This window comes from Sceloporus occidentalis, unplaced genomic scaffold, assembly GCF_023333645.1.
Source record: "Sceloporus occidentalis isolate IW3139 unplaced genomic scaffold, rSceOcc1.0.p SCAF_3, whole genome shotgun sequence".
In the NCBI taxonomy this organism is placed as follows: Eukaryota; Metazoa; Chordata; class Lepidosauria; order Squamata; family Phrynosomatidae; genus Sceloporus; species Sceloporus occidentalis.
In genome coordinates this window covers 57884166-57898297 of record NW_028316983.1, presented here as the reverse complement: position 1 = coordinate 57898297, position 14132 = coordinate 57884166, and the positions used below count along the sequence as shown (strand labels likewise).

Sequence of the window (14132 nt, the reverse complement as noted above, 5' to 3'; positions counted from 1 at the left end):
TGTTTTGTACTTCTCTCCTACATAGGCTTTTGAATGCTCATTGACTTCTTGCTGATCCAAAACAATGAGTTTGCATTCAGTTTTGAACTGAAAGCACAAAGGATCTTTGTTTCACAGATAGTTTTTTTTAGGGGGGAGCACACACATATTTTCTCCTTGTTTATTGTTAGCTTTTCCCTTTCTGTGCAATTCTACTTTTTTAACCTGTTGTTTGTCATGTATATGATTGTAACAATGAAAAAAAATATTCTGCTTTCTGGGTGAAAACATACTTTCTGGAAGCAAGAGGAGCCATGTAACTTTCTGATTCAGAGAGCACAAGATAGTGAACCAGGGGCACCCTACCCATCATATATAAAATGCATGCTATACAGACTAGACACCCCTATTTATGACCATCTGCTCAGTCACTTATAAAGGAAGGTTCCATGTAGCTGCTCCCCTGTGATGCCCTTTTTACTGACATTACAGACTAGGCTTCTTTCATCACGCTGAAGATCACAAATTTGGTTTTCAATGTGGATAAGGAAAAAGCTTCTGAAATGATTTCCCCTGTGTCATCCCCTGTGTATATTTGGCATGACTTATTAATCAGAGGTGTTTCCAGATGAGGCATTTATTGAGAAATTGTCCTGTCTCTTTCAGAGAAGGTTGAGAAGGTTGTGTGTTTCATTTGCAACCCTCCCATGATTTGCCATCCCAGATTATCATCCATTTTTTTCCTTTCCAGAGAAAATCTGTTAAGGAGGAAAATGTATTATAATTGCAAACTGTTATCAATTGGTCACACTAGGAGTTCTCTGTCTGGATACACATGTAAATATTAATATTCTGTTTCAGTTTAATAAGAATTTAAACCTGTGCTAACCATGAGAAGGGGTGACTTTAAAAAAAAACCAAGCAAACCTATTCTATCCGAATATCATTTTTTCTTTTATTGTTCCTTGCAAATATATACACACACACACACACATACAAACCAGCAGCAAAACTTCCAGATTTTCTTGAGAATTTTCTTTGATATGGTATATTTTGTTTTTGCTTCTGGGTTTTCTGTTTCTTTATAGAAGTATAACTAGAATAAATAGAATTCAGAGTCTATTATTGGCTGTGTTTGAGCTGGGCAAATTAAGCCTTCATTGCTTAACTACTAAATAATTAATGAAAGATGGGAGACAGTATAATGGGAAGACTGAAAGCCTTGTCATTTGGGGAAGGGTTTGTCATTGTTTTGTTTGATTTTGCCTGTTTGGTCTTGACTAAGCCAATCATCTTTCCTATATCTCAGCTTTCCCATCTTTAAAATGGGCAATAACAGTATTGATTTGCTCCTTCTTTGTGTAATGGCTAGTGAGCTTGAACTAATCCTTGTGTGACATCATGATTTTGTTCTTGAAATCCAATAACACCTAAATGGGAAAAGCTTTACTTGCCTTACATGTTTCTTGAAGGCTTATTACTGGAGAGAAAGTAGTTTGCTGAAGAATCTATGGGTCTCTAAGAAAAAACAGTCTATGGGTTTTATTGGAGACCGGACTCGGGGCATAGTGTCCCGGCTGTTTCCTTATAGCAACTACAAGCTGGAGATGGTTGTAGTCAACGGGAGAGGTGATGGGCCTCGAAGTGAAACTTTGGAGTTCACAACACCTGAAGGAGGTAGGTTCCTCCAACACATTTACCCAGCTTCTCAGAATTCTGTCTTTTTATGTGTGAAACAAAGCAAAGAGGAATTCTGTCAGTCTCAGGCCTGAATCCTGTGGTTAATCCTGGCAACTGTAGATGCATTCAATCAATGGAATTTTCCTTTCTGTTGATTGATAAGTCAACAATTGATTTAATGGGTCTACTCTAATTGAGTTTAACCAACAGGATTCTGCTATGAAAGCATTAACATTTCATGAGTTCTATAGAGCAAGGGCTGACAGAAGGCAGATAGCAATATTCTCAATGATTTCTGAGTGATTTGCAGTAGATCCGCACATATCTCGGGCTCTCTGTCTAACCACAGCAATGACAACAAAAACCTTGCTGTCCCCTAAATGAAGCTGCTAAAATGAGGGACCCTTTTGAGGATACCAGGAGTGGATGTCTTTATGAAAAGATGGTATTAGCGTATGTGCATAAGCACTGTATTCCTTGATTTAGGAAAACAGGAAGCTGCCTTTGTAACAGATCAAATTATTAGTCCACCTAAGCCAGTTTTATCCACAACAGAATCAAAAGTTCTTTGGTGCTCCAGAATTTGCTAGGCTGCAAAAACCCAGCATACCTAGCTAACATAGCCAAGGATGAGGAATCCTCAGAGTTCAGTCCAATAATACAGTGGTGCCTCGGGTTACGAAATTAATTCGTTCCGCTGTCAATTTCGTAACCCGAAAGGCTTTCGCAAGCCGAATCCCCATAGGCGCTAATGGGGAAAAGCCGCTTTTTGGTGCGAAATCGCGCCGAAAAGCACCAAAAGTTTTTTCGTAACCCGAAAAAACTTTCTTAACCCGAAACAGTTTTTTTAAATTATTTTTTTTCGTATCCTGAAAATTTCGTAACCTGGGTAATTCGTATCCCGAGGTACCACTGTATTTGGAGGATGGCATGAATCCCACCACTATCCACAGTAATTGGGAGTATTGTCTGCATCATTGATTCCCAGACTCTGACCTTTCAGCTGTTTTGGACTTCAGCTTCCAGAATCCCAGACTGTTGGCCAAGATGGCTGAGGGTTCTGGGAGTTGAAGTCCAAAATAGCTGGAAGGCCAGAGTTTGGGTATCACTGGTCTAACATTGATCTGAACATTTAAATGCACTAACCCATCTTAGAAACTAAAGGTTGAACCTGGGCTCTTTTGAATGTGCTTTGCCACTGAGCTTTGACTCAGGTATTTATGCATTCAGTTGGTGGGGTTCTAGTAAAAATAAATAAATGAAGTCATCAGCATATACACAAATTTTCATTTCAATGTACTTACCTAATGTGCAAGAAATACCTAGGCTCCTTCTGCTGCCTCCATAGTCCTTCCTCCTCCACTGGAATAACATCAAGGAATAGCCCTGAGGACTGGAATTGGTTGTTCCAGTGAATGTCATTTTGTAACATTAGCCTCTTTCCCCCAGCTTTACACTCATAATGTATGATTGATTATGTTAGACAAATGAGCTGAGTGCAAGCAGAAATATCTGAAAAAGTGCCAGGAAGGATGAGCATGACACAGGGCTCTGTGACACCAGATTTGTTACAAGTTCTGCTATTTATCTGCCAAGTATCCCTGTACAAGTCTTTCCCCATTCATTCTCTCTTTAGTGAAATAAGGCTAATGATAAGTGTCATCTCCATACAAAGCAATAAGATATACGCAAAGCTTAGGGTTTGCTGTAATTACTACCTAACTACCTTCAAATTCGATCTAGTTTTCAACATGCTCAAGGGTGGATTTTATTATAAAGCTCAGAATAGTGCCTGTATTTGCTTTCACAGTTGGACACAGTGATGGCTACATTTGCTCTGTTGTATCATTCCAATCAAGCGTGCTTTCATAAGTGTCAGAGTGTGTTATAACGCTAGGGATTCTTGAAACCACAGAAGTGTATACTCAATACAGCTATAATTACTATAATATTCTTTGTTAAGAATTCCTTGTACTTCAGAAAACTAAAAAAAAAAAAAAAAAAACCAACCCAAAATCCAACATATATGTTTGCCAATGAAACAAACTATTGGTGGAACGGTTTATCTGTTTTGATAGAACGAATTTATTCTTTTCTCTGCAGCCCCCAATAGCCTGCAGAATCCTTCAATTGGCAGGAAGTAAGGGGAGTGAGATATCCCTTTGTAGAGTAGACGTCTACTCATATAACATTGGATGGAACCCCCAATTTTTCTCAGTTGAATTAAGTCTGCCCATTGTGTAGCTAAATTCTGAAATTTTTATATACAGACTAGGTCTGATATTTTTGATATATCATCTAACACAGTGGTTCTCAACCTGTGGGTCACGACCCCTTTGGGGGTCAAATGACCCTTTCACAGGGGTTGCCTAAGACCATCAGAAAACACATATTTCCGATGGTCTTAGGAACTGAGACACCACAATTTTATGGTTGGGGGTCACCACAACATGAGGAACTGTATTAAAGGGTTATGGCATTAGGAAGGTTAAGAATCACTGATCTAACACCTTGTCCAACCTGGTTCCCTCCACCTGTGTTGGACTGCGACTGCCACATCCATAGCCAGTGTGGTCATTAGGGAACAGGCTAGGAAAAGATGAATTAACACTGAATAGCATAGTAGTTTCAGCATAAAACTCTGAAAAAATGCACTTTGGCATGGATTTTTTAAAGTACTCTATCTGTTGAACTGTAATGAGTGCAATCTGGAAAGATTAAGCATATTTTTGGATGGTAACATGTAGTTTCTACCAGTTCACTCTTTGAATATATCACTTAAAGTCTCAGGAACATAAATGCATCACTCCATATGTATGATTTCCCTATGTATAATATACAAAAATAGTCAAAACACCAAGGCTATGCATAACCATCTACTTCTAATGAACTTACCATTTGAGTTTGTGCTGAGGCACACATAATTGTTTTGCTTCAAGTGTACAGGAATTAAGAATATGAGTCTGGATACTTAACAGGCTGCCCACTGCTCTCATTTAGAAGCTAATGGACTTGTGTTCATTTATTAGTCCTAGAACAAACCACTGCATCTGTGGAATCTACATAAATGTTGACCCATTACATTCTTGTTGATTTGCTGAATGTACTCTAAGCTGTGACTAACAGTTGGATTTAGCTCATTGTAATTAGTAATGAGAGAGAGAATATTAATGGCAAAAATGCTACCAAAAAATAAGAAACTGAATGAATTGAACAGGCAAGCTATTTTGCTTGATGCCCAGTGGCCAACCAATTTATGAACTACATGCAAACCAGCACATTCTTTGTCCTTGGGCAGCTGTGGTGTCATTTTCTCTTTCAAAAGCCTAATAACAGATTAGATCTTGATCTCCCATCATCATCCTAAGGGTGCTTCTTCCCTGTAGTATGCTGCAGAGTGGGCAAGCATTAGATTTTTAAAAGCTTCTCTCTGATTCATAGCATAGATAGATTGAAGGAATGATACAACATGTTCCAAAAATATGCCACAAATCTATTTCAGAGCCTTATCTATGTATTTAGCAGTCACTTTATAGGACAGCAATTCGACCTCAATAGTTTTCATTTCTTAATGCCTTAATTTCTTAATGCCTCCATTTCTTAATGCCTCCAACACAGTTGTCATTCCCTTTTAAATCTCACTGATGTTGGTGGGAAAATGTTATACACATAACTGCAGCTGCAGTTTACCAAAGGGATGCAGCAGGGAGAAGCTGCTGCTGCAAAATAATTGTTCAAAATTGAGATGGTGTCATGAGGCTGAATACTGTCATGGGGCTGACTTAGAGACCCACTGGAAAGAGCACTCATCCCCCCTTCACAGGTTGATGTTCAGTGGCCTGTCCACAAATGCCACAGCCCCTCATCAAGTTGCTGCACCGTTAACTCTTCTGATGAAATCAGTGGAATTTTGAAAGGCATGAAAGCTACTGAATACAGAGTATTCCAGTTCCTATTCTGATATATTTGTGCATTTTGAGCCTAAGAATCATAATTGATTGTGATGAAAGGGAGTCTATAATAATGAAAGCAAGCTGACTAATAAGGTGCAATTTCAAAGTGCTGTTGTAATTAAATTAACTTAGTCAGAACATATGTACAATTCAAGGGGGTTATAACTGGTTTTAAAATTCTAGATTAACTGTATTTGATACCATTAGAGAGCGGCACCATAAACATCTCCATGATTAAATCCATTGAATCTAAATTTGAATGCCAAGGTATGAAGCAATAGTGTAGATATTCATGCCGAATTCTTACATAGCTCCTATCAGATTCCCCATGCTCTTAGCATCCCACTTTTCTATGTGCCTATTATTTTGACCAACCTGTCTTTTTCCTCTTCTTTTTCTCTTGGACCCATCTTTTATTAAAGTACCCAGTATTCCAAGGTATTTCAGAATTCGCCAGCCAAACCTGGAAACAATAACTTTGGAGTGGGAGCACCCTGAACATCCCAATGGCATTCTTATTGGATACACCCTTAGATACCAAGCCTGTATGTCCTGTGTTTGTTTTTCATTTGTTTGTTTTGTCTCTTTAATAATCAGTTATTTGAATCTCTTTGGGGTTGGATCTAGTGCAGAAGTATTTCTAAAGAGTTACTAACAGATTCATTCCCAAATACATATGACACATATTCTTCCTGGAAATTTCTAGCATCAGATTCAGTATTGCTTAGGAAGATATTTCCAAGAATGTTGGAGGTTGGAAAGGATAACTTTAAAAAAACTGTAACAATTTCCCTTTATAATTTATGGTAAAATAGACCCATTTGCCCATTTATACTTTCAGTCACTTGAAACATCTTGTCTGTCAGCCAAGAAAGAAAGAAAGAAAGAAGCTTAATTCCTACCTATCCCCTAATCAAGAAAATGGAGCTCAACAAATCTCTTACTTTGAGAGTGAGAACCTTTGGGCCTCCAAAGGCTTTGGGCTTCAAGGCCAGAAAGCCCCAGCCAAGTTAATTGGTAGTAAAGGATGATACATCCCTGACTTACTTGAATGCTGCTATAGGACAAGAATGGTGTATTATCTCTGTGCTGCAAGGTAGTTAAATGTTTAGTTCGAATTTATCAGGTTCTTCCATCTCAACTACCCAACTAAAAATAGTCCCTTAAAATTAACACGTATCAATACCGGAAATTCTACTAGGTTCTATTGTAGGATGAGAGGTGATAGAGTGTGTAGCATGACATGTTTCTCAAAACAAGACTGAAGCCTACACAGCCTGCCTCTCTCTCCAGTTAACGGATCCAAAAGTGGCAGAACATTGGTAGAGAACTTCTCTCCTAATCAGACAAGGTTTTTACTCCAGAGGACAGACCCCATATCCCGCTACAGATTCAACCTGCGTGGCAGGACACAGATTGGGGAAGGTGAGCCAGCCACAGGGGAATCACCACTTCCACTGAATGAAGGTAAGTAAAGCCAAGATGCCCATAAGAGTTTGGGATCAGAAAGATGTGCCCTGTGGAATTTGAGATGGAGATGATGATGATGATGATGATGATGATGATGATGATGATGATGATGATGATGATGATGATGATAGTATTCTGGAATACATACAGAGCTAGATATAAACAAAACCTTACCCTATTATGAGTTGAGTAAAAATCCTTTCCAGCCACTCATTCCCCCCTATGCCACACAATGCTAATGTTTATGCTTGAGAAACCCCAGTAGGGGGTTACTATCCATAGATGTTTATCACACTATGCTCTTAAAGAGGTACTATTCCAGTGTGACTCCTCTAGCAGCCTCCTGTTGCATGCTGGGATTGGCAGTTTTAAGGAGCTGAACTTCTCTGCCTGAGAATTCTAAATACCCCTCCTTAAAACTGCCAATCCCAGCATGCAACAGGAGGCAGCTAGAGGAGTCACACTGGAATAGTACCTCTTTAAGAGCATAGTGTGATAAACATCATAGTGTCATAGTTGGGGCATAGCGGTGGCACTGAGGGACAGGCAATAAAAGTGCCTCATGCCTCCTGTCCTGTACTTCTCTGTCTCTTACCAATTATTACATGCAATGGGGATATGCGTTGCAACATACATTGTGGCACTTAGAATAGTAGCCAGTTCCAGAAATCCCATGTCTTATCCTTTGTAAAATGATTTGGCATACTTTTTTCCTGTTATGTGTAAAGTAGGTTTAAAAGGCCATTGTGTTTCAAAGGAAGAAGTGATGAAAAATTCTAAAGCAGCTTTTACTCAAAAGTTCCCAGTGGTATGCTGTAGCCAGCTTTTCTTTACGCTTGTATAAAGTATTTATTCCAGTGCAAAATATTAAAAGAATGAGATCCTTCATCAGATGTCTTCAAATTATTTAAATGTATTTCTTTCTACTTCTGACCAATTTTAAAATAGCAATGAGATCCCACATGTTAATATTTCCAGCTTGTTTTATTGGTGTTAAAGTCAGTATTTGTAAAGGGTGATGGATTTAGCCTCAGTATTTTTTCAATAATGAGTGTGCTGCAGAAGAGAAGTTTAGAAAGTATCATTAATTTTCTGTGTAGCTCTCAGACTGTTGGGTCATTTGGGCATGGAGTACATCTTTATCTGAAAGGTTGTTTGGAGCTTAATTACAGTAATGGGTAAGCACTGATGAGCTGCTAGTTTAAGCAGTACTAGTAATTTTCTTTCACTCCCTCCCCCTCTCTTTCCAATATGTGCTTATGATATGATGGTATCCAGTACCATCAGCAACTATTAATGTGCCAGTAAGAGTGTGTTTGATGCTGTTGACTAATTTGTAAAGTTTTGTGATTGCCTTTATAAAAAATTAATTGTTTTTCAATACTTTTCTTGCCTGGAAAAATTATTGCTTCCTAGGATTATCATTTCCATTACCATGATGCCACTTGCCATGTAATTTCAGATTTTAAGCAATGTTGTGTTTCACTCTTTCAAATGAGAAAATCAATTCAAAGTTCATCTTCTATTTTGTTATTTTATTGCCATAGCATTCAGCATTGTTTTCTAATCACTTGCCTTCCCACTTGTAACTTGGCTTCTTTTTTTCTTTCAAAACTTGATATGTTTAAAAGATAATAACTCATCAAATTAACACTACATAAATCAACAGGGAAGTGCTGTTGACCCCAGTTCACAAACTAAAATTCTTGACCTCTAGTCAAACATAAAGGAATCCTATTCTAGCTTGAAGCTTCCCTAGCCTTAAATTAACTTTTTCAGGTTTTGCATGCTCTTCAGCTTGGCTCAGCCATTTTGGACACACCCAGGATTCTCGAGGTTGGTAGGCACATCCTTGGAACCATGGGGTGATTTTTATCCAGTTCTAACCTTGAGCAGTGGCACCCAGATTGCACTATGTCCCATAAGAGTAGCCTTTTTACCCACAGTCGGACAAATGATTACACCACTGCTTGTTTCCCAAACCTTCCCCTTAGGATTTAGGTAAAATCTTTTTTTCTTCTTCAATTTGTGACATGAGATAAACAGTCTCCATTTAAAGACCAGCAACTTGTTTTAAGAATAGGAACAGATTTCAAACAGGGTGCTTCTTTAAAAATCAGTGATTGAAAGGCAGTGATTGACTGCAAAACAGAGGCTTCATCATGAAGATTTCCCCTCCCCAAAGTCTGCTTGGTCAAGTCTTTTGCTAACCGTGAATAAATTTGTCATGATCACTTTCACACAAGTTATAGAAGTGATTCTGAGAGGAAAAAACAGTCTGTGGAGTAATAGTTTGAGCATTGGACTACAACTCTGAAGAATACTGTTTGATTCCCCATTCGGTCATGGAAACCTACTGGGTGATCATGGCTGAGTCACATACTTTCAACCCAGAAAACCCCATGATAGGCTCACTTTAGGTTATCCATAACAGAGGCTTCATCTTGAAGATCTCCCCTCGCCAAAGTCTGCTTCGTCAAGACTTTTGCTAACCGTGAATGGATTTTTCATGATCACTTGCACACAAGTTATAGAAGTGATTCTGAGAGGGGAAAACAGTCTGTATAATAAAAAAGACCCTTGCAATATTGTTAGAACTTTGTATTATAAGAGAAAGTCAGAGTCCATCTTTTCAATGTCATAAATCATTGCTTTTGAACTGGACAAATTCTAGAGAAAATCTTTCAAGATTTAAGAGAGAAAAAAGGTGACCTCTGCTATACAGTCTTCTATGGCAACTCTGACCTTTTAGAAAGCTACCGGGATTTTGGTGGCTTCCCCATCTAATTATGCCTATTAACATGAAGGATCTGGATGTTAAGGACAAAAACTCCCACAAATTACCAAAATAACTACCATATGAACAGGAGAGCTTTTCAGCTTTATTCACAGAACAGTTTGCTGAGCAAGTAAAAGACATTTTTGGAAACCTCACTGCTAGGGAGGAAGATGGCATTCATCACCTGAAGGAGAATAGCAACAAGGGAATTAAAGAAGTACTCCATGTTAGCAAGTGATTACCTTTATTCAGAGTCACTAGTTACTACAGAGAGCCAGTGTGGTGTAGTAGCTTGAACGTTGGGTTACAACTCTGAAGAATACTGTTTGATTCCCCATTCGGTCATGGAAACCCACTGGGTGATCATGGGTGAGCCACATACTTTAAACCCAGAAAACCCCATAATAGGCTCAGTTTAGGTTATCCATAAGTCAGAAACAACCTGAAGACACTCAACAAAAACAAAGGCCCTTTACAGATGGGCCTTTTAGTACGTACTCTGTATGTACTACAATTGCCCGGGGGCGTCTCTTTCAGACGCCCCTAACCCTAGTACGTACACATTACGTACAAAATGGCAGCCCCCATTCTACATGAGCGCCGCCATTAGGACGTCATGGCCGTGCCGCCTCCAAACAGAGCAGTGTGGACGTGACGTCCTGGCACCGCAGAAGGGCGCCTGTGGTGCCCTTTCTGTGGCACTGGAAGGAGCTCCGAAACGGAGCTCCTTCCTGGGTTTGTGTCGCTGGCGCAGCCTTTATATGGCTGTGCCAGCGACACAAAGGAGAAAGAGGCCAAGCAGCCCCTTCCACGCCGTGTCGAGGTGTCCTTGGGGCTTGAAGCCCCAAGGACACCCCTTTCCAGGCTGCGGGGAAGCGGCCTTTTGCTGCTTCCCCGCTGCCTGGAAAAGCAGCAGATCGGGACCTCAGAGCTGCCGCTGTGGCAGCTGAGGCCCCGATCTGTCGGGGAAAGAGGCGGGTACAGGCCGCCCCAAAGGAGCGGTCTGTAAACCACCAAAATTACTATCAATTAATGAAAGAGCACACATGGCACTTCAGATAAGGCTCAGAAACAGGACACTGGTGTCCCAGATAGAGACAGAATATTGGAAGAAATTCAGGAAGATCTAGAGATTCAGTTGGTTATCAGCATAGAAAGTCTATGCCTCCTCATCATAAGACATACCATCTTCTAATTTCCCTTTGCTCAGTGCTAGTCAATGTGGGGGTCAGGTACAATATATATATATATATATATATATATATATATATATATATAGTGCAGTCAATATACCCATACTATCAATAGCTATTTTTGCTCTTTACTTGTGCACTTGATGCAAAGGATGAAAACAACCATATAGACATAGGATCATTGCTGTGCACTACTAGCTCCATAGACTATACCTCAGGCCTAATATCTGATTTCCTTGATGCATACAACTCAGCATGAGGTCTTTATCAGAGTTTCTGAATAGTTAAATCTTAGAGCTTCCTTTTGCTCTATTTCAATGGTATGCAAAATAGAAAGTCTGTGGACCAGTGTTAGTCCATGGGTCACTGGCTGCTAGCATGCTGCAAGTTTCTAGGAAAGAGAAACAAATGTAGGCCAATGAGCACAAATATCAGTCTCTGACACATTAGAAACAAAAATTACCTGTCCCTCACATTAACTAGTAGCAGAAGCTCATTCTCTGACCAACCAATAGCAACCCCCCCCCCAAAAAAAATACCATGCTTGCTTGCCTGCAGTAAGAAGAATGTTTATTCAGTTATTATGATGAGTAGAAAAGGATTGTATGCTTATTGGAAAAGGGAGTGAAAGAGATAACATAAAGTAATCAGGGAGAGGGAATAACCTATTTCACCCTTTACTTTTTTAAAGCAATCATTTTACTCACACTTACAGTGATTATATTTACTTCTTTTACTTGAGTATTTGAAGGCAAAGGATGAAAACAGCCATAAGGGGATAGTAGCACTACGGCGCTCTACAGATTTCCCCAATGCATATAGATTTGCATGAAGTTCTTTTCAGTGTTTATGAGCAGAAGACAGTTGTGACCCTAAATGAGTATGTTTTAACAGGGAGAAAAATTGTAAAAAAAAAAAAAAAAGGGGGGGAGGAGGGGTAAGACAGAAAGTAAACCAGTGAAAACAATATACTTTGAAGTCACTAGTACTGTTTTTATTGTAGATTTTCTGAAAAGGATAGTATAATTATTGCAGTGTCATCTGTTGACAACTTGAATTTTGAGCATGTAAATCAAATTATGTACCGCCTTAAAGAATCACAGTTCCAACAAAACAAGAATTTTTGGTAACCCAGAATGCCTTGTTAAAACAGAACTTCCCAGATGTGTATCAAGCAATTTCCCAGCAGACTGGCTTTATCAAGTTTTGCCTGTGGCAGAGACTTTTTCCTGCTTTCCATGAGTCAATATTTTTAGCCCTTAGACCAATTATCTATAAAGACTTGGAGTGACTGACAAGCATTTTGCAAATCAGGCTTTTTTGCTAAATTGATATTTTTTTTCAAAAAACTTTTTTATTTTAGGAAGAACCCCAAAGCAGAAAGTGTTCTAAAGTATGTTTTTTTAGGTGCTATGCATTTTTTTCTTTCTGAAAAAAGTTTCCAAAATAGATTTTTTTCTTCCTGAACAGGCATATTTCCAGAAATACCATTCATATAGCATTCTTGTATGTTTATGATGCATTTTTATAAGTTTATGGAAGGAAGTCTACTGTGCAGTAAACCCTTCACAAAATTAAAGAATCACTCCATGGCCTTCAACAAGCAAGTTATAAATATATCCTCAGAACCACTCTCCTTATATGCTAGATAGTGGTTGCAGTGAGCTTTTGCTGTGTCCAGACTTGTTTGCATTGCTATCATCATGGTATAAAAATAAAATACAGTAGATCTCTAATAGAACAAGTGAAACACTAGTTTTTAACTTTGCATTTATAGCTTAAACTATTTTGTTTCTCTTACATGTTTCAGCATTGCCTTGTTCACTGTGTTCTTACCAAACTTTTTTTCTTTTGAAACAACAACAAAATATGTGAGTCATTTAATGCCTAGTATTCATAATAAATTTTATGTTATCTTAGACAGTCACCTAGACCATTATGTAAGTTTACTTTATAAACTTTTTATCCTTTCCATTACCTGTGGTCCTCCCTTGTGACACCAGGCAACTGTTTGCACACATGTCCCACAGGGTCACCCACTGGAATTGCTGCTGTGGCAAATCACTTCCTCTAAGGTCAGAGTGAGGCACCCAGCATTGATCACATGGCTGGGTGCCCCATTCTTACCTCAGAATGAGCAACTTGCCATGCCAGCAGCAGCACTGAGTGGCACACTGGGACCTGTTGTAAACAACTACTTGGCATCACAATGAAGGGCTCTGGGAAGATCCAAAGCAAAAGGTGACTCCTTTAATACCATGTTAAAGGGGATATATGGATTGTGTGATGCTGAAATGGTTGAACATCCAAATAGTTTGCTGAACCAGGGATTGGGCCATGTGCCATCAGGACTACTCACCGTGAGGATAAGGGGAGGACCCTTGCAGACAACCCCTGAGGTGAAATGGTCTAAAAGCTATTAGCAACTGTGCATAAATATTTGTGGAAAATTAGAGATTGCTTCACATTTTATGCAGGAATTAGAGAAAAAATACTTTAAGATGCTAATTGGATAGTGATCTTTTCATAAAATAAAAATTACACCAAAAATTGTAGGAAATGTCAAAAGGTTTTATTGACTCCTATCTCATACCTGCTATGCCTGTTTTGGTTGTGTTTATTTCTATGCACGCATAACAAATCCATGGAAGCCAGTGTGGTGTACACTATAACAGAAAGGATTTGACTAGAATTTATTTGTTTTAATGTATGCTAAGAGAGGAGTGCTTTATAGAGAAATGAACACAAATGTGCACAAAGGTAGTCTTTAGAATTATATATGTCAGCAGTAGAGTCAAGCAAAATCTGAAGCTGTTGGGAAATGCTTTGATCAGGATATGGAGTACTATATGTTTTTGAAAACAAAAGTAAGCATTTGCATGTATCTGAAGAAAAATGCATAAAGGCTGAATAATTTTTGTTGGAAATTGGATATCTTTTATTTGGATATCATTTAAGAATGATAGTCAGATGTACTTTCAATGGCTCAAACCTGTCCAAAGACTGATCTTCATGATTCCTGTGTATTGTCAAGGAAGTTTAAATATTCTATTGGTGTAGTGGGCATTCTAAAACAGA

General features: G+C 38.8%; 1 protein-coding gene across 12 annotated transcripts in view; it reads left to right on the top strand.

Annotated features, from left to right (window-relative positions):
* The window catches only part of NFASC (neurofascin), a 273535-nt gene that overhangs the window by 200953 nt on the left and 58450 nt on the right, over positions 1 to 14132 (top strand). For 6 of the 12 annotated variants that reach the window (XM_089514555.1, XM_089514553.1, XM_089514558.1 and 3 more), the window contains 3 exons: positions 1452 to 1656; positions 6035 to 6157; positions 6906 to 7079. The exons of 3 other annotated variants lie outside the window; for them this stretch is intronic. In XM_089514555.1, the coding sequence (XP_089370681.1) occupies positions 1452 to 1656; positions 6035 to 6157; positions 6906 to 7079 (502 nt within the window). The remainder of the gene's footprint in view (positions 1 to 1451; positions 1657 to 6034; positions 6158 to 6905; positions 7080 to 14132) is intronic. 3 more of the 12 variants (XM_089514565.1, XM_089514563.1, XM_089514562.1) reach the window with 1 other exon arrangement.